The sequence below is a fragment of the Symphalangus syndactylus genome, chromosome 13, assembly GCF_028878055.3.
Source record: "Symphalangus syndactylus isolate Jambi chromosome 13, NHGRI_mSymSyn1-v2.1_pri, whole genome shotgun sequence".
Classification (NCBI taxonomy): Eukaryota; Metazoa; Chordata; class Mammalia; order Primates; family Hylobatidae; genus Symphalangus; species Symphalangus syndactylus.
The window spans coordinates 119,003,309-119,026,967 of NC_072435.2; the positions used below are offsets into that span (position 1 = coordinate 119,003,309).

The following is a 23,659-nucleotide window of genomic DNA, read 5'->3' on the forward strand; positions in this document are numbered from 1 at the left end:
AATGTATTTATTTATAATACACAATTTCTTCAAGACCTACTGTGTTTAAAGCTCCTAGCCCCTTTACCAGTAAGGCCCCCAAAACTGCTGTTTTCCTTTCTTGTACCTGCTGTTTATAGATGCTCTCCTCTCTTACAGTCCTTGCCTCTTTGCTGTTTCTACACTACTAGAAATTTAGAAACCCAATAACCAAGCTTGTCAGACTATGTGCAAATGGAAAGTAAACAGGCTCTGATGAAAAACAAACTAACCATGATCTGTGTTAAGACCATTAAAAAATAAAAACAAACCGATCATAGGATAGCTTAAAAAATAAAATGCATTTTAAAAAATAAATAAAATGCATAAAACACACTTTGATAACATCTAGTTGGTCCACTATTTTGTCTACTTAGAGTCTGTTTTTTGTCTTAACTTCCTAATACTCAACTTTAATTGCTACTTCCCACATTGGTGAAGTATTTCTGCAACATAAAACATCATTTGTCCCAATCATTTGAAAATGTAGAAATAATATTTAGGCAACTAAATGTTAAAGATATGCTTGTAATTTACCAAAAACAAACAAAATTGTAAAGGAAAGTAAAACAAGCAAAACAAGTTCTTTTTCAGAATGCTTTCCATGCAAAAGTACATATCTCTGAGAGAAATGAAAAACGTGAAAAGACTAAACCTATTCCTGACTTAAACAACTGTCCCTGAACATTCTTTTTTTTTTTTTTTTTTTTTTTTTTTTGAGACAGAGTCTCGCTCTGTCGCCCAGGCTGGAGTGCAGTGGCGCAATCTTGGCTCATTGCAACCTCTGCCTCCTGGGTTCAAGTGATTCTCCCGCCTCAGCCTCCTGAGTAGCTGGGACTACAGGCGCGTGCCACCGCACCTGGCTAATTTTTGTATTTTTAGTAGAGACGAGGTTTCACCATGTTAGCCAGGCTGGTCTCCAACTCCTGGCCTCAGGTGATCCACCCACCTCAGCCTCCCAAGGTGCTGGGATTACAGGCATGAGCCACCATACCCGGCCTCCCTGAACATTCTTGATTATGGGTTAAAAAACAATAATAATAATAATTCAAATCAGTAACTATGACACTATTTGGATAATTTAGTAAACGTATGCAAATAAGGTTATTTTGATTTGTTACTTTTTTTTAAATCCCATTCTTACCTATCAGTATTTAAGTTCAGTCCAAGAGAATGAAGAGAATTTTTATCAGATTCTACAGAAGATGAAGTTTTGTGTAAGGTTTTCACCAAGTCAAACTCTTCCATAGTGTACAGAAATTGTTATATTCTCTTATTGGAAAATAAATGTTCTTGGACTGTTTGAGGAAAGTGAATCCGTGTCATCTTCAGAGGCTTCATCGTCTACTGGCATTTTCAGTGGCTAACATTCAGAACTGTGAAATATCCTAAACTTCCAAGAGAGTCTGAAAATGAACGGGGGAAAAAAATACTACTATAAAAAGCCACTAAACCTAGCAACTGTTTTTACGTAACTTTGGAAACCTTAACTTCTTTCATACAGATCTCCATTAAGGATAGCAACAGTATTCAAATAATCAAAATGTAGAAACCACCCAAATGTCCATCAATGGATAAATGGATAAACGAATGAAGCATATCCATAGAACAGGATAGAATTCAGCCATAAAAAGACACATGCTACAACACAGATGAACACTGAAGATAGTATGCTAAGTAAAAAAAGCCAGTCACAAAAGACCACAGAGTATATGATTTCATTGATATGAAATATCTTGAATGGGCAAATTCATAGACAAATGGCTGCCAGGAGCTGGGGGAAGGAGAGAATGTGAGTGAGTGCAGTTGGTATGGAGTTTCTTTTTGGGGTGATAAAAAATTCTGGAATTAGGTAGTGGTGATGGCTGCACAACCTTGTGAACTAAAAACCACTGAATTGTACACTTTTAAAAGGCTGAATTTTATGGTATGTGAATTATGTATCTCAATTAAAAATCTACATTAAGGATTATTTGCAAAAGCAGCATCACCTTTTTCAGGTAATATTTCAGATTTTTATATGTTTAATAATCAAGGTTCTTTTTTTTAGAGACAGCACCTTGCTATGTTGCCCAGGCTCATCTACAACTCCCTGGCCTCAAGTGCTCAGCCTCCCGAGCAGCTGGGATTATAGCGCAAAGCATTTTGCCAGGCTTTACAATGAAAGTTCTAGATATAATTCTATTATGTAACAATTGGAATACTTGCATGCCTTGTTCATTTGTTTAATAAATTCTACCAAGTATATATGTTTGTTGACTTATACAGAGACAAGAAGAACTGAACTACTTAATGTTTAATTTGTATTAAAAAGAGCCAATTAAACTGTTAACAACCATAGCTTCCCCATTGTCTGGAAGTACATTTTGAACTATATACATGGTCTTTTGTCTCTGTGCAGCTATTCTTAGAAAATAAACCAGCTGGGCACACTGGAGCCTGCCTGCAGCTACTGGGAGCATGTCCCAGCTACTCTGGAGGCTGAGGTGGGAGGATCACTTGAGCCCAGGAGTTCAAGACTGCAGTGAGCTATGATCCTGCCACTGCACTCCAGCTTGGGCAACAGAGCAAGACCCCATCTCTTAAAAAATAAAAATAAAAATAAAAAAACTAAATAAAAAAATTATTTGCCAGGCCAACTAAAATTTCAGTGAAGCTGGGTATATACCATGGCAAATTGGCTGTAACAGGTCAAACAAAATGCCTCCTTCCTGGGGAATTCATACATTTATAAAAGAGCAAGGGAGCAAGGGAAAAAGGAGAAAAAAAGAAAAAAAAAAACTTCAGCTGCTTACAAACTTGAAAAGCTTAGAGAGTGCAACAGGAATATTGTCTAGTATTCCGCTTCTGCTAGATTCCCACTTTCTAGGGCCTACTTTTATAAAGCATTACACAAAAACAGGGACCATTTCCTTCAGGGACAGGAGTGAATGCAAAGAGTAACCGGACGTAACTAAATGGAACTTTTCCCCAGTGGCTCAGCCCATCACCCACGACAAATGGGGCATTGAAACAGTCAAGGACTGCCCCTTCCAACTGGCAACAGAAATACCTGGATTCCAATCACCATGCTGTTATACCAGGAAAACACAAGCTCTCCAGGGAGATGGACCTGCAACCCCATCTATTATTTCCCCTGCTAAGGTAATCCAGCTCCGGATGCAGATCCAGATGGAAAACCACTACAAATTCAAGGATGCTTCTCCATTGGGGTGGAGGTGCTGGGGGGAGGGCAGGGAAGTAAAAGGGAAAAATCCTTAAACAGCCACATATACAATGCAAAAAAAATTTTTTTAAATTGATACAGAATGAATATAAGAGCAGAGCTTTTATATTTCCCAGCAACAAGATATGACGCTTTTGGCGTCTCTACCCCCTAGCAAAAAAAAGGGAGCTGGGGAAAAGAAACGATTGGTGGTTATGAAACATGAAAGTTAACTGGGCGCTCCGCCTTGACGGGAGGCTGGGGGAGAGGAAGAGATTTCAGATGGGGATGAGGCCAGATCCTGACATTCTGGCGCTCACAGTCAGCCCGCGATGGCTGGTGGTGGCTATCGGGTCAAAGTGGGAAGGAGAGGGAGAATCCATGCAGTCGCCTAAGCTACGGAAAGCAGGGAGGACGGAGAAAAGCCACCGCTCCTGCAACTACAACAGCGATTCCAAAAGGAAGCCGGGGCACCTTGGCAAAAAATGGGGGAAAATTTTAAAAAAAAACCCACAAACCCCCCGCCCCTCGGGAAGGGCGCTCTGCGATTGGGCCGCGCGAGTGTCACTCAAGGGCGCCGAGTCTAGAAAAGACGCACCGCGGCCGGGCAGAGCTCCCACACGCCGAAGGGCTCCGAGGGGGTCAGGCCGATCGGCAGCCGTCTCCCCACACCCCAGCCCATCACCACATTCAAGGGGCCGCTAAGACAGTGTCTCCTAAGTCTCGTCCCCTGTCCCCAGCGGCCTACAGCTCCCTGCAGGCTGGCGGCCACTTACCTGGCCGCCGCTCCCGCTGCCGATGTCAGGGTCAGGCAAGCGGCCTCTCGCGACCGTTACCCGAGGGAGCGCGCGCGCGCCCGGCGTCTCGCCAGTGATTGGTTGCCCGGAAGGAGGCGGAGACAGCCGAGCATGGCGCGCGCGTCCACCTCGCCTTTCCCCCTCGCGCAGCTCCAACCAAAGACAGATGTCAAACCCCGGGGGAGTGACAAGGGGGCGGGATTGCTGTGAAACTCTCTTCTCTGATTGGCTCTCTGGGAGCCAGCCGCTGCCTTGAGGGAAAGAAGCTTCAGTTTCTCGCATGCGCAGTGAGTAAACATGAGCCTCAGATGAGGGAAACCGCGATCAGAGTACGGCGCGTGCGCAGATCAGGGATTGCGATTGCGAATCCTCCGCTGCGGTGATTTGGGTTTCCCTAGAACGTTGAGGGCACGGGTCGGGTCCTGAGACCAGGTAAGCATCTGCGGAGAAGCCAGGTAACCCTACGGCTGCCGACGACTGTCAAAGGCTCCGGAGAGAGGACTGCGAGCCGGGACGCCTGGGTTTTTCCCGGCTTGCGACCCCGGGTGGCGCAGCCAGTTTACCTGAGGCCGTGCTGGCGGTGGGGTGGGGCCGGCCCTGACACCCAAGCTCAGTTTTCTCGGGACCTGGTTTACGCTAGGTGCTGTGGGTCGGCCCTGGGGCTGTTCAGGCACTCAGGGCAGGGGAGAGGAGAGACTACCGTCCTGGAGAAAACGGTTCCACGGAGGCCCAAGGAGAAACGGAAGGATCCTCATGTACATAACTGAGCGGAATGGAGCTGTGAGCACGCATCAGGTGCTGTTTCAGGCCTGGCACATAGTAGGGGTCAGCACTGCCCTTGCTAGGCTTTTGCGGAGATACTCGTTTATTTTTAATAGACGTTGGGGGGGGGGGGTGTCTCACTGTGTTGCCCAAGCTGGTCTCGAACTCCTGGCCTCAAGCGATCCTCCTTCCTCTTCCTCCCAAAGTGCTGGGATCACAGGCGCGAGCCCCCCAGCCCTACTTTTAAAGGACCGAAGGGAACCCGCTCTCCTCCGCGTGGGACCCCAGCCCATTTCATGCGCACTGTGCAGGCCGCATTTTTCAGCATAGTTAACCTTTAAGGTCTTTCCAGCTCCTCGATTTCCCTCCAGGAGTTCTGGCTCACAGTAAAGGGACTTCCCTGACACTATCACTTAGGCCTCCACGACCCAGGAAATGGATCTGCCCTTGGAATAACAGATCTGCCAGGAGGCATTCCATCTCATTGGAGCTTCCTAAGTATACCTACCAATTATTTTTATTTTTTACTTTTTTTATTTTTTGGGGGGTGAGGGGGGACAGGGTCTCACTCTGTCACCCAGGCTGGAGGGCAATGGTGCAATCTCGGCTCACTTTAACCTCTGCCTCCCGGGTTCAAGCGATTCTTCTGCTTCAGCCTTCCGAGTAGCTGTTAATACCGGTGCCCGCCACCACATCCGGCTAATTTTTTGTATTTTTAGTAGAGACGGGGTTTTGCCATATTGGCGCCAGGCTGGTCTCGAATTCCTGACCTCAGGTCATCCTCCTGCCTCGGCCACCCAAAGTGCTGGGATTACAGGCATGAGCCACCACGCCTGGCAATTTTCAAAGGGTAAATTTGATGTTATCCTTTCATGATTTTTTAAATTATATTACATAATTCCAAAAGATATTTTATGTTTAAACCAGGACTTACTTCATTGAAGATGGTTTTATCTTTCAGTGTGAGCCTGCTGGGAAGTCAGGCTGTATTTTTGGCATCACAGTGATCTCCTTAGTACCTGATTTCACAGACCAGAATTATGATCCCACCAAATAACATGTTTTCAGTAATGTCATGGCTTATCAAGTACTTCTTAAATTGGACCATACCAAGTAAAATAATTTACAAGCCACTGTTCTAGATGCCTTTTCACCCTAATCTCTAAAACAAAGGCCCATGAAATAATCAGTTCCCCGACTGGGTTTGTGTCATAAGACCACAGCGTATGTGGTGTGTCATTCCAAAGTTCCTCAGCCTTGTAGTTGAGAGATCTGACATGCTCCCGTTTAGTGACCACTAAGTACTTCACATTTATGGCAACATGTATGATTTTGTTCTCACTCTAGGTAGTAGTATCTCCATTTTACAGATGAGGAAATAGAGCCAAAGTTGCCCAGTAAGTAAATTGTGGCATTGAGACATTGAATGCAGGTCTGTTGGCCACAGAGCTCGCACTCCTTGGCAGGAAGGCTTTTTTGGGACAAAAGAAAAAATGAGAGGAGTTGTCAAATACAGAAAGTCAGGCTGGTCCAAAAGTAGTGAGTTGTTTGTTTTTTTTTTTTTGTGAGACAGAGTCTTGCTCTGTTGCCTAGGCTGGAGTGCGGTGGCACCATCTCAGCTCACTGCAAGCTCCGCCCCCCAGGTTCACGCCATTCTCCTGCCTCAGCATCTCTAGTAGCTGAGACTACAGGTGCCCGCCACCACGCCCAGCTAATTTTTTTGTGTGTATTTTTAGTAGAGATGGGGTTTCACCGTGTTAGCCAGGTTGGTCTTGATCTCCTGACCTCATGATCCACCTGCCTCAGCCTCCCAAAGTGCTGGGATTACAGGCGTGAGCCACCGCGCCCAGCCTATTAGTGAGTTAATTGTTCACAGTCACAGATCAAACTTCTTGTTCTACTCTTTCCCCCTTCTCTACTGTACTTGACTAGTCTTTTTAAAAAGAGAAAGTTGGCTGGGCGTGGTGGCTCATGCTTGTACTCCCAGCACTTTGGGAGGCCGAGGCAAGCGGATCGCTTGAGATCAGGAGTTCGAGACCAGTCTGGCCAATGTGGTGAAACCCCGTCTCAACTAAGAATACAAAAATTAGCTGGGCGTGGTGGCTGGTGCCTATAATCCCAGCTACTTGGGAGGCTGAAGCAGGAGAATCGCTGGAACCTGGGAGGCAAAAGTTGTAGTGAGCCAAGATCGTGCCACTGCACTCCAGCCTGGGCAACAGAGTGAGACTCGTCTCAAAAAAATAAATAAATAAAAATTTAAAACAGAAAAAGTTAAGGAAAAGGAGCTAACATTGCCTAAGGAACTGGAAAAAGATCTGGAGATACTGTGAAAGGTAATGAAACAAGGTGTAGAAAGGATAATTTAGTTTCAAAAATTGAAAACCTAATGGTTTCCAAGATAGGTCTTACTGAGATAATCAGGAAGTGTGCATCTCTTATTTTCTTTATTTGTATTAAATACAATAATGTATTTGAAAGTGCTTTGCAGCTGGAGTTGGTGGCTCATGCCTGTAATCCAATCACTTTGGGAGGCTGAGGCAGGAGGATTGCTTGAGCCCATGAGTTCGAGACCTGCTTGGGCAACATGGCAAGACCCCATCTCTATAAAAAATTAAAAACTAGCCAGGTATGGTGGTACACACCTGTGTCCCCAGCTACTGGGGAGGCTGAGGCAAAGAAGCTTGCTTGAGCCCAGGAGGTCCAGGCTGCACTGAGCCATTTTTACACCACTGCACTCCACTTGGGTGACAGAGGGAGACCCTGTCTCAAAAAAAAAAAAAAAAACCCAAAAAAGAAGAAGAAAGTGCTTTGGTTTGGATATGTTTAAGTCCTAAACAAACACAAGACATTGTTAATAGAAATATAGGCTTTGAGACTTTTACAAGAAAATATACAGTGTTGTTATTGCTGCTTTTTTAATGTGTTTCTGTTTTAATAGTGTAGTTGATAAATTATAAAGTTCCTGTTAGATGCCATAAATAGAACACATACGGGGCCGGGCGCGGTGGCTCACACCTCCCAGCACTTTGAGAGGCCGAGGCGGGTGAATCGCCTGAGGTCAGGAGTTCAACACCAGCCTGGGAAACACGGTGAATCCCCATCTCTACTAAAAATACAAAAAATTAGCCAAGCGTGGCAGTGTGCGCCTGTAGTCCCAGCTACTCGGGAGGCTGAGGCAGAAGAATCGCTTGAATCTGGAAGGCGGAGGTTGCAATGAGCTGAGATTGCGCCACTGCACTCCAGGCTGGGTGACAGAGTGAGACTCCAGCTAAAAAAAAAAAAAATAGAAGAAATATGATACACACAAATAGGACAGGTGTAATTCTGTGGATTCAAAGTTTTCTGCTTAAAAAAAAACAAACGGGGCCAGGCACTGTGGCTCACGCCTGTAATCCCAGGACTACGGGAGGCCAAGGCAGGCCCATCACCTGACGTCAGGAGTTCGAGACAAGCCTGGCCAACATGGTGAAACCTCCGTCTCTACTAAAAATACAAAATTAGCCGGGCGTGATGGCAGGTGCCTGTAGTCCCAGATGCTCAGGAGGCTGAGACAGGAGAATCACTTGAACCTGGGAGGCAGAGGTTGCAGTGAGCCAAGATCACGCCATTGCACTCTAGCCTGGGTGACAAGTGAAACTCCCACTCAAAAATAAAAATGAACGAGATGTTGGGATTGTGTGAAGTGAATGTTTTCCTCTTTACTTCATTAACTATCTCTTGAATTCTGCAGCATTAAGCATTCAAGCATTAAGCCTGTTAAATTTAGACCAGACCTAGAGTAGTCTTTTTCCTCCCACCCCCCAAAATCAAAGACTACAGCTCTGCATTTCCTACTCAATCTATTATGCTTTCCTTGTTTGAGAAATAACTATCTGCAAACACTTACTGTGACTGAAGAGTGCTTTATCTTCAGATTAAAACCCCAAGTCTAGGAAATGGCATGGTCTGTTTCAAGCCTGACCAGCAATACTCACTGGTTCCATTTGAGAGGTTTCAGCCCTTAAGGATTTCAGGTACCTACAGCAGGAGGATGAGCTAACAGGAGGATGTGAAATACAGGGAAATGCTATTTTTAACTACCATTTTACAGACAGCACCAAAACACTTTTTTTTTTTTTGAAACGGAGTCTCACTCTGTCACCCAGGGTGGAGTGCAGTGGGGCAACCTCAGCACGCTGCAACCTCTGCCTGCCAGGTTGAATCCATTATTCTGCCGCAGCCTCCCAAGTAGCTGGGACTGCAGGTGCACACCACCACACCTGGCTAATTTTTTGTATTTTAGTAGAGACGGGGTTTCACCATGTTGCCCAGGCTGGTCTGGAACTCCTGAGCTCAGGCAATCCACCCTCCTCAGCCTCCTAAATTGCTAGGATTACAGTCATGAGCCACCACACCCAGCCCCAAAACACATTTTTGAAACATGAATTATTATTATTAAGCGTTTCTCAGAAAAATAATTTTCCCCTCACTTAGCTTCTGGCACCACCTGCTGGCCATTTTTTCTTTTCAAAGCAGCAACATTGCACGTTGGTCTGTTTAAGCTCAATGTTGTTTGGCCCTTAACTGTTTATTAGGTCATTGTTTTGAGACCTATGGTTTCATCTCCTTCTTAAGGAAGAGATAAGACGGAATAAGCAGGTAATCAGCCCTCCTGAATTCTTGTCTCAGTTTCTTAAATGTCATATAAATAAGAAACAGGCTGGGCATGGTGGCTCATGACTGTAATCCCAGCACTTTGTGAGACCGAGGCAGGCAGATTGCTTGAGCTCAGGAGTTTGAGACCAGCCTGGGCAACATGATGAAACCCCATCGCTACTTTTTTAGAAAAGAAAAAGAAAAGCTTTTAAAAGTGTCTGTCCTAGCAATCAGAAGAACTTGCTGATTCCTGTGTTCTGGAACAATGCTTGTCAAATTTTATGTGCCTCTGCATCACCTGAGGATCTTGTTAGGCTGCAGGTTCTCATTTGGTAGGTCAGAGCAGGGCCTGAAATCTTCATTCCTAACCATCCTCCACGTGGTGCTTTTGCCACTATGCAGATCACACTTTGGATAGCAAGATTCTAGAGCTACATTGTCCCATAAAGTAGCCACCAGCACATGTGGCCCAAACTGAGATGTTCTGTAAGTATGATTATAACCTAGATTTTGAAGCCTTCATATTTAGGGGGAAAAAATAATATCTCCATTTTAAAATATTGGCTGGGTGCAGTGGCTCACACCTGTAATCCCAGCACTTTGGAAGGCTGAGGCAGGCAGATCGCTTGAGCTTGAGTTCCATACCAGCCACAGCAACATGGTGAAACCTCGTCTCTACAAAAAATCCAAAAATTAGCCAGGCATGGTGTTACATGCCTGTAGTTCTAACTACTCAGGAGCCTGGAAGGCAGAGATTGCAGTGAGCTGAGATGGCACCACTATACTCCAGCCTGGATGATGGAGCCAGACCTTGCCTCAAAATAATAATAAAACATTGATCACATGTTGAAATAATATTTTTGATATGTTGGGTTAAATATAAATTTCATCATTTATTATTTCTAATGTAACTACCAGAAAATTTAGAATTTCACATGTGGGTAGCATTAGTTTTGTTTTTTGTTTTGTTTTTGACAGAGTCTCACTCTGTTGCCAGGCTAGAGTGCAATGGCGCAATCTCGGCTCACCGCAACCTCCACCTCCCAGGTTCAAGCGATTCTCCTGCCTCAGCCTCCCAAGTAGCTGGGACTACAGCTACGTGCAACCATGCCCAGCTAATTTTTTGTATTTTTAGTAGAGACGGGGTTTCACCGTGTTAGCCAGGATGGTCTTGATCTCCTGACCTCGTGATCCGCCCACCTTGGCCTCCCAAAGTGCTGGGATTACAGGCGTGAGCCACCGCGCCCAGCCCAGTAGCATTAGTTTCTATTGGACAACACTGTTCTAGAACATTAACACAATAGAGGTGACATTTTTGATGTTTTTTTTTCCCCAGACGACCCAGTTTCCCAATCTCCTTGTTTCCATGTCACCATCTCTGCTAGCTCAAATCAGTACTTGTTTAATTCTTTTCTTGGGATGATTTCCTTGCCCTCCCATCACACTCCTTTACACCTTCTCAGCCTTCACCATTGCCATCATGATCCCAGGGCTCTCATCAAGCAGTGAACAGAGAATACTGGGGCAGCACCCTTGTTTAAAGCACTTAGCCTTGCCACGGGGTGTGGGGCCTGGACCAGCCGCAATAGCCTCATCTGTGAGCTGGTTAGAAATGCAGAGCCTCGCCGGGCACGGTGGCTCACACCTGTAATCCCAGCACTTTGAGAGGCTGAGGCTTGTGGATCACCTGAGGTCAGGAGTTCAAGACCACCCTGACCAACATAGTGAAACCCCATCTCTATTAAAAATACAAAAAAAAAAACCTGGACATGGTGGTGGGCACCTGTAATCCCAGCTACTTGGGATGCTGAGGTAGGAGAATTGCTAGAACCCGGGAGGCGGAGGTTGCAGTGAGCAGTCAGGGTGACAGAGACTCCGTCTAAAAAAAAAGAAGAAATGCAGAGCCTTAGGCCTTGCCCCAGACCTAGTGAATCAGCATCACAAGTCACAAGACTCCCAGGTGATTTGTATGCACATTAAAGTTTGCATGGTGAGACTGGCTGGTGAGCACTTTAACAATCTTCCTAAAGCACACTGTTTTAGTTAGTCTCTGCACCTGTTCCTTCAGTTAGTTTTAAAGAAGTTTCTGCAAGGTTTATATATCATGAAAGTTGTAGCTAAGGTAAACTAGTGCTTTACCTTTCAGAAAAAAAAAATAACACTTAAACAGTGAATTTTAGATAAATGGCGTCCAGAAGGCAGGTCCAGAGATTGACATCTCATGCTTTCCTGAAAATAGATTAAATACCCTTTATTTTATTGACTTTTTTTTTTTTTTTTGAGAAAAACATTCACTCTGTACCCCAGGCTGGAATGCAGTGGCGTGATCTTGGCTCACCACAACCTCCGCCTCCCAAGTTCAAGTGATTCTCCTGCCTCAGCCTCAGCACACCACTGCACCTAGCTAATTTTTTGTATTTTTAGTAGAGATGGGATTTCACTATGTTGGCCAGACTGGTCTTGAACTCCTGACCTCAGGTAATCTGCCCACCTTGGCCTCCCAAAGCGCTAGGATTACAGGTGTGAGCCACCACGCCCAGCCTCAAATATCCTTTATCCTTTTCAGAGACACGAAATGAAAGGCATTACCATCCTTTTCTCTCAAAAGTGAGAGCTGTTGATGACACAGCATCACCTCCTACATCTAGGCTTTTATTTTTGGGGTTTTTTTGTGTGTTGTTTTTTTTTTTTTTTGATAAAAGAGATGGAGTCTCACTATGTTGCCCAAGCTGACCATGAACTCCCAACTTCATGGGATCCTCCCACCTCAGCCTCCCAATATGCTGGGATTTCAGGTGTGAGCCACCACACCCAGCATTATTTTATTTTTTATTATTTATTTTATTTTTTATTGTATTTTTTATTTTACTGTTTTTTTTTTGTTGTTGTTGTTGTTGTTGTTGTTTGAGACAGAGCTCCTTCAGTCTTCGCCCAGGCTGGAGTGCAATGGCGCCATCTCGGCTCACTAAAACCTCTGCCTCCCGGGTTCAAGCAATTCTCCTGCCTCAGTCCTCCCAAGTAGCTGGGACTACATGTGCCCACTACCACCCCCAGCTAATTTTTTGTATTTTTAGTAGAGACAGGGTTTCACCATGTTGGCTAGGATGGTCTCGAACTCCTGACCTCTGGTGATCCACCTGCTTCGGCCTCCCAAAGTGCTGGGATTACAAGCACGAACCACCATGCCCGGCCTATTTTGTTTTTTAGAGATGAGGTCTCCCTATGTTGCACAGGCTGGAGACAGCTTCTGGGCTCAAGCAATCCTCCCACCTCGGCCTCCCAAGTAGCTGGGACTGTAAGCTATTATCTTGTTTGCTCCAGCCACAGGCCTTGCAGAGTTAACATGCCATCCCTGCAGATAGTCTGTGTTGGTTTGAGTTGAATGTGGAAGCTGGAGGAGGGGTGTGCTAACCAGATCCAGTCATGAAGAAGGCCACTCAGTAGCACATAGGTTTCAAATCCTGACAGCAAGCTCTCCAGGAGGATGAGGGGATAGGTTTGAGAAGCACTGCTCTATAGTATGTTATCCATCCTCAGCTATCGCACGTAACCTGTTTGTGCCTGTCTTCATTTCTCTTTTATGCTACAGACTCTTCAGGCTCCCTGAAGCCCATGCCTGATACTCAATAGGTGTTTAAAATATTCTTGCACAAATTAATGTTCCCTTTTGTAAGTTCCTTAGACCTGTTATCTCTGAATTTAACCAAGTTGGAAGGGACTGAAGCAATGACAGGAGCTTTCACCTTAACTGCAATCAGCCATTTAGTGCAGAAGCCATCATCAAAGGTAAAGTAGAGCCTATAGGGAGTCAGGGTAGAGCGCCAGCCCTACACTGAAGCTCGCATTTGAAGAAGGGAACTGGGGCAAAGCTGTCATGACTGCTGGTTTCCTCTTACTAGCACTTCTCTGTACCATTTTTCTTTTTCTCTTTTTTCATGTCACAATGAGCTATAATTTGAGCTGCTTTTATTGTTCCCTAAAGACTTTGGATTACTCTATATCACAAAAACTGAAATCCAATTCGTATTTTTTTGGCCTTTGGGGAAGTGGAACCATGGATGTGTTTGTCATTTTTAGCAGTCATTGGAGTAGGGCCAAAGCTCCAGGAGATACTAAAAGTGTCTAGAATTGTCTGATTGGCTGTTGGAATTAACTATTAAACAAAGCAGCGAGTAACTGAACACCGGAGACCTTCTTGAACTCCAGTTGGGTGGGAGATCTTCCAGTGTGTCTGGCAGCTCTGAACTAGGACAGAAAGGTAGAGATTCAAACAGTGGACTGGTGACAAAGCAGCTGATAAAAGCACTCTCCTCTCCATCCTTTGGGAGTCTCGCCTTGCCTTGGAATCACTTCCTCTCTTTTTCACTGCACTGGTTGCTGCCAGTGCTGTCCTGCCTGGTCACATTTACCAGCTAGCAGATGAGAAACTCAGAGAGAGGTGCAGGGCTCATGTTCCATAATGAATTGAATCCGGGACTACAGGCTGCCTGATACACAAATGAATTTTGTTTTGTGGATTGAAAACAGGAATAAGGAAAGATAAGTTTTGGACATTGACTTAGTCTACTCAATCATTCGTAGGTAAGGCGATTCTTTGTCAGAGAGAGTTCAGAGAAAGTGCCCACGTTTATCAAGAGAGTTCAGAGAAAGTGCCCGGGTTTATCATTTATCTTTTTCTAAGGTATTTGATTTTATACATATTTCATACACATTAAACAAAACCAGTTTTTAAAGCACCAATTTCCTTGGCACACTCCAATTCAAAGTATATCCCTTCACAGTCATGGAGCACCTTACCAATACCATCTTTTAAAACAAATTTTTTTTTTTTTGGCTGGGCACGGTGGCTCATGCCTGTAATCCCGGCACTTTGGGAGACCGAGGCAGGCGGATCACGAGGACAGGAGATCAAGACCATCCTGGCTAACATGGTGAAACCCCGTATCTACTAAAAAAAAAAAAAAAAATACAAAAAATTAGCTGGACGTGGTGGTGTGCACCTATAGGCCCAGCTACTCAGGAGGCTGAGGCAGGAGAATGGCGTGAACCTGGGAGGCGGAGGTTGCAGTGAACCGAGATTGTGCCACTGCACTCTAGCCTGGCGACAGAGCGAGACTCCATCTCAAAGAAAAACAAAAAAAGAGTTTTGCTTTGTTTTTCGTTGCTTTTCTTTGTTTTTTTGTTGTTGTTGTTGGTTTTATTTTGAGACGGAGTCTCGCTCTATCACCCAGGCTGGAGTGCGGTGGTGTGATCTTGGCTTACTGCAACCTCTGCCTCCCAGGTTCAAGCAATTCTCCTGCCTCAGCCTCTGGAGTAGCTGGGAGGTGCACGCTGCCATGCCCAGCTAATTTTTTGTGTTTTAGTAGAGACGGGGTTTCACCGAGTTGCCCAGGCTGATCACAAACTCCTGAGCTCAGGCAGTCTGCCCGCCCCAGCTTCCCAGAGTGCTGGGATTACAAGCGTGAGCCACCATGCCCGGCTTGTTTTGTTTTGTTTTTGAGACAGGGTCTCACTCTATCACTCAGGCTGAATGCAAAGGCATTATCATGGCTCACTGCAGCTTCAGCCTCCCGGGCTCAAGCCATCCTTCCATCTCAGCTTCCCAAGTAGCGGGACTACAGGCTCAAACCACCACACCCAGCTAATTTTTTTATTTTTTGTAGAGGCGGGATCTCACTATGTTGCCCAGGCTGCGCTTTTCTTTTTTTACGCTACACAGATGTAGGCAGTACCATCATAATTATCACCCACTGGGACTGACAACACATTGGCTTAGATCATATTGTTAGTCATGGAACTAAAAACCAGCATTGGCATTATATTTATTTCCCATAGAAATAGCAGAAGTAGGCCAGGCACAGTGGCTCCCATCTGTAATCTCAGCACTTTGGGAGGCCGAGGCGGGCAGATCATGAGGTCAAGAAATCGAGACCACCCTGGCCAACATGGTGAAACCCCGTCTCTACTAAAAATACAAAAATGGCTGGGCGCAGTGGCTCATGCCTGTAATCCCAGCACTTTGGGAGGCCGAGGCGGGCGGATCACGAGGTCAGGAGATCGAGACCAGCCTGGCTAACACGGTGAAACCCCGTCTCTACTAAAAATACAAAAAATTAGCCGGGCATGGTGGCAGACGCCTGTAGTCCCAGCTATTCGGGAGGCTGAGGCAGGAGAATGGCGTGAACCTGGGAGGTGGAGGTTGCAGTGAGCCGAGATTGCGCCACTGCACTCCAGCCTGGGCGAAGCAAGACTCCATCTCAAAAAAAAAAAAAAAAAAATTAGCTGGGTGTGGTGGCACGTGCCTATAGTCCCAGCTACTTGGCAGGCTGAGGCAGGAGAATCGCTTGAACCCAGCAGGCGGAGGTTGCAGTGAGCCGAGATCGCGCCACTGTACTCCACCCTGGCGACAAAGCAAGACTCCATCTCAAAACAAAAAATAAAAAAGAAATAGCAGAAGTAGAGATGAAGGATATCGTATTGTCATTCTAAAGGTGACCGGTGTCATCTCAGTATCACTGTACTGGTTACTAACCTAGAAGCTTACACGTAAAGTAACAGGAAATGCACATATTTACAAGAAAGCAACGCCTGATCCCGTGTCTCCATCCTGCTTCCTCCTCAGTGGGTATCTATCTGGATCTCACAGCGGGCTCAGGAGACAGCAGCAGGTTCAGGGGAAGTTGACCGAGGGTGAGGTGGACAGGCTGGGAGCAAAGCTGTGGAGTCCAGTTACCTTAGAAGCTGGCTCCCACCTAGATCAGACACCAGTTGCCATGACTACAGTTTATGAGGTTTCAAACACTAAAAGAAGCTATTTAGAGCCTCACATGAGGCAGTTGTTTAATAAGAGCAGCACAGGCCAGGCGTGGTGTGGCTCACTCCTGTAATCCCAGCACTTTGGGAGGCTGAGGCAAGTGGATCACCTCAGGTTGGGAGTTCAAGACTAGCCTGACCAACATGGAGAAACCCTGTCTCTACTAAAAATACAAAATTAGCTGGGCATGGTGACACATGCCTGTAGTCTCAGCTACTCAGGAGGCCGAGGCAGGAGAATCACTTGAACCCAGGAGGCAGAGGTTGCAGCGAGCCAAGATCTCACCATCGCACTCCAGCCTGGGCAGCAAGAGTGAAACTCCATCTCAAAAAAAAAAAAAAAAAAAAAGCAGCACATCTGTATTTAGTATCTACTAAGTAATCTTCAATAAAGATGCTCTAACCAAGTGGTACTTTTGCAGTTCCCGTAATCTGCCTGGATGATGGAGATTTTACTACAAATCAGTCTCAAGCCTTGAAAGGAATCAACAAAGCCCTTTCTAGAATACTTTTTTCTGTGATCTTTTTTTTTTTTTTGAGACGGAGTCTTGCTCTGTCACCCAGGCTGGAGTGCAATGGTGTGATCTCGGCTCACCGCAACCTCCGCCTCATGGGTTCAAGTGATTCTCCTGCCTCAGCCTCCCAAGTAGCTGAGATTACAGGTGTGTGCCACCACACCCGGCTAATTTTTGTATTTTTAGTAGAGATGGGTTTCACCATGTTGGTCAGGCTGGTCTCGAACTCCTGACCTTGTGATCTGCCCGCCTTGGCCTCCCAAAGTGCTAGGATTGCAGGTATGAGCCACCACACCCAGCATTTATTTTTTTTTTTTAGACAGAGTCTTACTCTGTCACCCAGGCTAGAGTGCAGTGGCACGATCTCAGCTCACTGCAACCTCCACCTCCTGGAATTCAAGCAATTCTCCTGCCTCAGCCTCCTGAGTAGCTGGGATTATAGGTGCCCACCACCACTCCTGGCTAGTTTTTGTATTTTTCATAGAGACGGGGTTTCACCGTGTTTGCCAGGCTAGTCTCGAACTCTTGGACTCTGGTGATCCACCCACTTTGGCTTCCCAAAGTGCTAGGGTTACAGGCGTGAGCCACTGCACCCGGCCCATTATATCTTTTTTTTTTTTTTTTTTTTAAATACGGAGTTTTGCTCTTGTTGCCCAGGCTGTAGTGCAACGGCACAATCTTGGATCACCGCAACTTCTGCCTCCCAGATTCAAGCAATTCTCCTGCCTCAGCCTCCCGAGTAGCTGGGATTACAGGCATGCGCCACCACACCCAACTAATTTTGTATTTTTAGTAGAGATGGGGTTTCACCATGTTGGCCAGGCTGGTCTCGAACTCCCGACCTCATGATCCATCCACCTCATCCTCCCAAAGTGCTGGGATTACAGGCATGAGCCACTGTGCCCAGCCTCATTGTATCATTCTTATGCCTTTGCATCCTCATAGCTTAGCTCCCACATACCAGCGAGGACATACAATGTTTGGTTTTCCATTCCTGAGTTACTTCACTTAGAATAATAGTCTCCAGTCTCATCCAGGTCACTGCAAATGCTGTTAATTCATTCCTTTTTACGGCTGCGTAGTATTCCTTTGTATATAATACCACAGTTTCTTTATCCACTTGTTGATTGATGGGCATTTGGGTGGTTCCACAATTTTGCAATTGTGAATTGTGCTGCTATTAAACATGCTTGTGCAAGTATCTTTTTCAAATAATGATTTCTTTTCCTCTGGGTAGATACCCAGTAGGAGGACTGATGGATCAAATGGTAGTTCTACTTTTAGTTCTTTAAGGGATCTCCACACTGTTTTCCACAGTGGCTGTACTAGTTTACATTCTCACCAGCAGTGTAGAAGTGTTCCCTGTTCACCTCATCCACGCCAACATCTACTGTTTTTTTATTTTTTTGATTATGGCAATTCTTGCAGGAGTAAGGTGGTATTGCATTGTGGTTTTGACTTACATTTCCCTGATCATAAGTGATGTTAAGCATTTTTTCATATGTTGGTTGACCATTTGTGTATCTTTTGAGAATTGTCTGTTCATATCCTTAGCCCACTTGTTGATGGGATTTTTTTTTGTTTCTTTTTTTTTTTTTTTTTTTTTTTTTGAGACGGAGTCTGGCTTTGTTGCCCAGGCTGGAGTGCAGTGGCGCAATCTCGGCTCACTGCAAGCTCCACCTCCCGGGTTCACACTATTCTCCTGCCTCAGCCTCCCGAGTAGCTGGGACTACAGGTGCCTGCCACCACACCTGGCTAATTTTTTTGTATTTTCAGTAGAAACAGGGTTTCACTGTGTTAGCCAGGATGGTCTCAATCTCCTGACCTCGGGATCCGCCTGCCTCAGCCTCCCAAAGTGCTGGGATTACAGGCATGAGCCACCGCGCCCAGCCGGGATTATTTTTTTCTTACTGACTTGTTTGAGTTCATTATAGATTCTGGATTAGTCCCTTGTCAGATGTATAGATTGTGAAGATTTTCTCCCACTCTTTGGGTTGTCTGTTTACTCTGCTGACTGTTTCTTTTGCCATGCAAAAAGCTCTTTAGTTTAATTAGCTCTCAGCTATTTATCTTTGTTTTTGCATTTGCTTTTGGGTTCTTGGTCATGAAATCCTTTCCCTTATCTAGAAGGGTTTTTCCAATGTTATCTTCTAGAATTTTTATAGTTTCAGGTCTTAGGTTTAAGTCTTTAATCCATCTTGAGTTTGTTTTTGTTGTTGTTGTTGTTGTTGTTTGAGATGGAGTCTCACTCTGTCCCCCAGGCTGGAGTGCAGTGGTGCGATCTCGGCTCACTGCAAGCTCTGCCTCCTGGGTTCACGCCATTCTCCTGCCTCAGCCTCCCAAGTAGCTTGGATTACAGGCGCCCGCCACTGCGCCCGGCTAATTTTTTGTATTTTTAGTAGAGACGGGGTTTCACCATGGTCTCGATCTCCTGACCTCGTGATCCGCCCTCCTCGGCCTCCCAAAGTGCTGGGATTACAGGCGTGAGCCACTGCACCTGGCCCTATGTGCCTATTTTTATACCAGTACCACGCTGTTTTGGTGACTGTGGCCTTATGGTATAGTCTGAAATCAGGTAATATGACGCCTCCAGATTTGTACTTTTTGCTTAGTCTTGCTTTGGCTATGTGGGCTCTATTTTGGTTCCATATGAATTTTAGAATTTTTTTTTCTAATTTCATGAAGAATGATGGTGGTGGTATTTTGATGGGGATTGTGTGGAATTTGTAGATTGCTTTTGGCAGTGTGGTCATTTTCACAATATTGATTCTTTTTTTTTTTTTTTTTTTTTTTTTTGAGACGGAGTCTTGCTCTGTCACCCAGGCTGGAGTGCAGTGGCACAATCTCGGCTCACTGCAAACTCCGCCTCCCGGGTTCATGCCATTCTCCTGCCTCAGCCTCTCCGAGTAGCTGGGACTACAGGCGCCCGCCACCACGCCCGGCTAATTTTTTGTATTTTTAGTAGAGACGGGGTTTCACCATGGTCTCGATCTCCTGACCTCGTGATCCGCCCGCCTCGGCCTCCCAAAGTGCTGGGATTACAAGCGTGAGCCACCGCGCCCGGCCCACAATATTGATTCTACCCATCCATGAGCATGGGATGTGTTTCCATTTGTTTGTGTCGTCTATGATTCCTTTCAGCAGTTTTGTAGTTTTCCTTGTAGAGGTCTTTCAACTCCTGTGTTAGGTATATTCCTAAGTTTTGTTTTTGTTTTTGTTTTTTGTTCGTTTGTTTTTGCAGCTATTGTAAAAGGGGTTGAGTTCTTGATTTGATTCTCCACTTGGTGGCTGTTGGGGTATAGAAAAGCTACTGATTTGTGTATGTTAATCTTGTATCCAGAAACTTTGTGAATTCTTTTATCAGTTCTAGGAGCTTTCTGGAGGAGTCCTTAGGGTTTTCAAGGTAAATGATCATATCATTAGCAAACAGTGACAGCTTGACTTCCTCTTTATGGATGTGGATGCCCTTTATTTCGTTATCTTGTATGATTGCTCTAGCTAGGACTTCCGTACTATGTTGAAGAGAAGTGGTGAGAGTAGGAATTCTTGTCTTGTTCCAATTCTCGGGGGAACAGTTTCAACCTTTCCCCATTGAGTATTATGTTGGCTGTGGGTTTGTCATAGATTTTTTTTTTTTTTGCTTGTTTTGTTTTGTTTTGAGACAGAGTCTCACTCTGTCACCCAGGGTGGAGTGCAGTGGGGCGATCTCAGCTCACTGCAACCTCTGCCTCCCGGGTTCAAGCGGTTCTCCTGCCTCAGCCTCCGGAGTAGCTGGATTACAGGCATGCACCACCACGCCCAGCTAATTTTGTATTTTCAGTAGAGACGGGGTTTCACCATGGTCAGGCTGGTCTCAAACTCCCGACCTCAGGTGATCTGTGCTCCTCGGCCTCCCAAAGTGCTGAGCCACTGCACCCAGCCTCAGTTTGAAGAATTTTTTAATTTCCATCTTGATTTTGTTTTTGACCCAATGCTCATTCAGGAGCAGTTATTTAATTTACATGTATTTGCATTTTGTTTGTTTGTGGGGTTTTTTGGTTTTGTTTGTTTTGAAACGGAGTTTTGTTCTCGTGCCCAGGCTGGAGTGCAATGGCACAATCTCGGCTCACTGCAACCTCCGCCTCCCAGGTTCAAGCAGTTCTCCTGCCTCAGTCTCCCAAGTAGCTGGGATTACAGGTACCTGCCACCACAGCCAGCTAATTTATTTGCATGGTTTTGAAGGTTCCTTTTGGAGTCGATTTCCAGTTTTATTCCACTGTGGTCTGAGAGAGTGCTTGATATAACTTCAATTTTCTTTTACTTTTTTTTTTTTTTTTTTTGAGACGAATCTCACTCTGTCACCCAGGCTGGAGTGCAGTGGAGCAATCTTGGCTCACTGCAAGCTCCACCTCCCGGGTTCACACCATTCTCCTGCCTCAGCCTCCCCAGGAGCTGGGACTACAGGCACACACCACCACGCCCGGCTAATTTTTGTATTTTTAGTAGAGACAGGGTTTCACTGTGTTAGCCAGGATGGTCTCGATCTCCTGACCTTGTGATCCGCCCACCTCAGCCTCCCAAAGTGCTGGGATTACAGGCGTGAGCCACCGCGCCTCGCCTAATTTCAATTTTCTTAAATTTATTGAGGCTTATTTTATGGCCTATCATGTGATCTCTCTTGGAGAAAGTTCCATGTACTGTTGAATAGAATGTATATTCTGCAGTTGTTGGATGAAATGTTCTATATATATCTGTTAAGTCCATTTGTTCCAAGGTATAGTTTAAATCCATTCTTTGTTGACTTTTTGTTTTGATGACCTGTCTAGTGCTGTCAGTGGAGTTTTGAAGTCCCCTACTATTTATTGTGCTGCTGTCTATCTCATTTCTTAGGTCTGTTAGTAATTGTTTTATAAATTTGGGAGCTCCAGTGTTAGGTTCATGTATGTTTAGGATTGTGATATTATCCTGTGATGAGGCCTTATTACCATTATATAACATCCTTCTTTGTCTCTTTTAACTGCTGTTGCTTTAAAGTTTTTGTCTGATACAAGAATAGCTACCCCTGCTTGTTTTTGGTGTCTATTTGCATGAAATGCCTTTTTCCACCCCTTTAAGTTTACGTGAGTCCTTATGTGTTAGTTGAGTCTCCTGAGGGCAGCAGATGGTTGATGAGTTCTTATCCATTCTGCAGTTCTGTATCTTTTAAGTGGAGCATTTAGGCCATTCACATTCAATGTTAGTATTGAAATGAGGTACTGGCCTGGCACGGTGGCTCACGCCTGTAATCCCAGCACTTTGGAAGGCCAAGGCGGGTGGATCACGAGGTCAGGAGATCCAGACCATCCTGGCTAATACGGTGAGACCCCGTCTCTACTAAAAATACAAAAAATTAGCCGGGCGTGGTGGTGGACGCCTGTAGTCCCAGCTACTTGGGAGGCTGAGGCAGGAGAATGGCGTGAACCTGGGAGGCGGAGCTTGCAGTGAGCAGATATCACGTCACTGCACTCCAGCCTAGGCAACAGAGTGAGACTCCGTCTCAAAAAATAATAATAAATAAATAAGATGTGAGGTACCATTGCATTCATTGTGCTCTTTGTTGCCTATGTACTTTAGGAGTTTTTTGGTTTTGCTTTTTAACTTGTATTTTTGTTTTATAGGTCCTGTGTGATTTATGCTTTAAAGAGGTTCTGTTTTGATGTGTTTCCAGGATTTGTTTCAAGATTTAGAGCTCCTTTTAGCAGTTCTTGTAGCAGTGGCTTGGTAATGGTGAATTCTCTCAGCATTTGTTTGTCTGAAAATGACTATCTTTTCTTCATATGTGATACTTAGTTCTGCTGGATACAGAATTCTTGGCTGATAATTGTTTTGTTTGAGGAGGCTAAACATAGGACCCCAGTCCCTTCTAGCTTGTAGGGTTTCTCCTAAGAAATCTGCTGTTAATCTGATAGGTTTTCCTTTATAGGTTACCTGGTGCTTCTGTCTCACAGCTCTTAAAATTCTTTCTTTCATTTTAACTTTGTCTGGAATTGATGGGTTCTTGCTCTTGAAGCCACGGACCCTCATGGTGAGTGTTACAGCTCTTAAAGATGGTGTGTCCAGAGTTTGTTCCTTCAGATGTTCAGGTGCGTCCGGAGTTTCTTCCTTCTGGTGGGTTTGTGGTCTCGCTGACTTCAGGAGTGAAGCTGCAGACCTTCACAGTGAGTGTTACAGCTCTTAAAGGCAGCGCAGACCCAAAGAGTGAGCAGCAGTAACATTTACTGCAAAGACCAAAAGAACAAAGCTTCCACAGTGTGGCAGGCGACCCGAGCAGGTTGAGCTGCTTTTATTCCCTTATCTGACCCCACCCACATCCTGCTGATTGGTCCATTTTACAGAGAGCTAATTGGCCCATTTTACAGAGAGCTGATTGTTCTGTTTTGACAGGGTGCTGACTGGTGCGTTTATAAACCTTGAGCTAGACACAGAGTGCTGACTGGTGCATTTACAATCCTTTAGCTAGACACAAAAGTTCTCCAAGTCCCCACTAGATTAGCTAGACACAGAGCACTGACTGGTGCATTTACAAACCTTGAGCTAGACACAGGGTGCTGATTGGTGCATTTACAAACCTTGAGCTAGACACAAAGTGCTGACTGGTGTATTTACAAATCTTTAGCTAGACATAAAAGTTCTCCAAGTCCCCACCTGACTCAGGAACCCAGCTGGCTTTGCCTAGTGGATCCCACACCGGGGCCGCGGGCGGAGCTGTCCGCTAGTCCCACACCACGCACCCGCACTCCTCAGCCCTTGGGTGGTCGATGGGACCAGGCGCCACGGAGCAGTGGGCAGCGCCCGTCCGGGAGGCTCCAGCCCTGCGGGAGCGGGATGGGCTGAGGGGGAACTCAGGCATGGCGGGCTGCAAGTTCCAAGCCCTGCTCCACGGGGAGGCGGCTGAG

At 45.5% G+C, this 23,659-nt stretch overlaps 2 protein-coding genes across 22 annotated transcripts in view; one reads left to right on the plus strand and one right to left on the minus strand.

Moving 5' to 3' along the window:
- MPHOSPH9 (M-phase phosphoprotein 9) overlaps positions 1-16,299 on the minus strand; it is a 99,085-nt gene extending 82,786 nt beyond the window's left edge. For 6 of the 19 annotated variants that reach the window (XM_063614648.1, XM_055237968.2, XM_063614646.1 and 3 more), the window contains exons 1-2: positions 4,000-4,083; positions 1,163-1,424 (exon numbers count right to left, since the gene is read on the minus strand). Coding sequence is in view for 15 of the 19 variants with exons in the window: in XM_063614646.1 (XP_063470716.1) it covers positions 1,163-1,266 (104 nt within the window). In the remaining 4 variants the exon portion in view is untranslated. Of the gene's footprint in view, positions 1-1,162; positions 1,425-3,070; positions 3,240-3,999; positions 4,165-15,992 lie in introns of those variants that run through there. The other 13 variants (XM_063614644.1, XM_055237966.2, XM_055237960.2 and 10 more) reach the window with 8 other exon arrangements.
- The window catches only part of MTRFR (mitochondrial translation release factor in rescue), a 28,128-nt gene continuing 8,786 nt past the window's right edge, over positions 4,318-23,659 (plus strand). Inside the window, exons 1-2 of one of the 3 annotated variants that reach the window (XM_063614740.1) lie at positions 4,329-4,452; positions 4,661-4,815. The gene's annotated coding sequence lies outside the window, so the exon portion shown is untranslated. Of the gene's footprint in view, positions 4,453-4,660; positions 4,816-13,091; positions 13,204-23,659 lie in introns of all 3 variants that reach the window. The other 2 variants (XM_063614741.1, XM_055238048.2) reach the window with 2 other exon arrangements.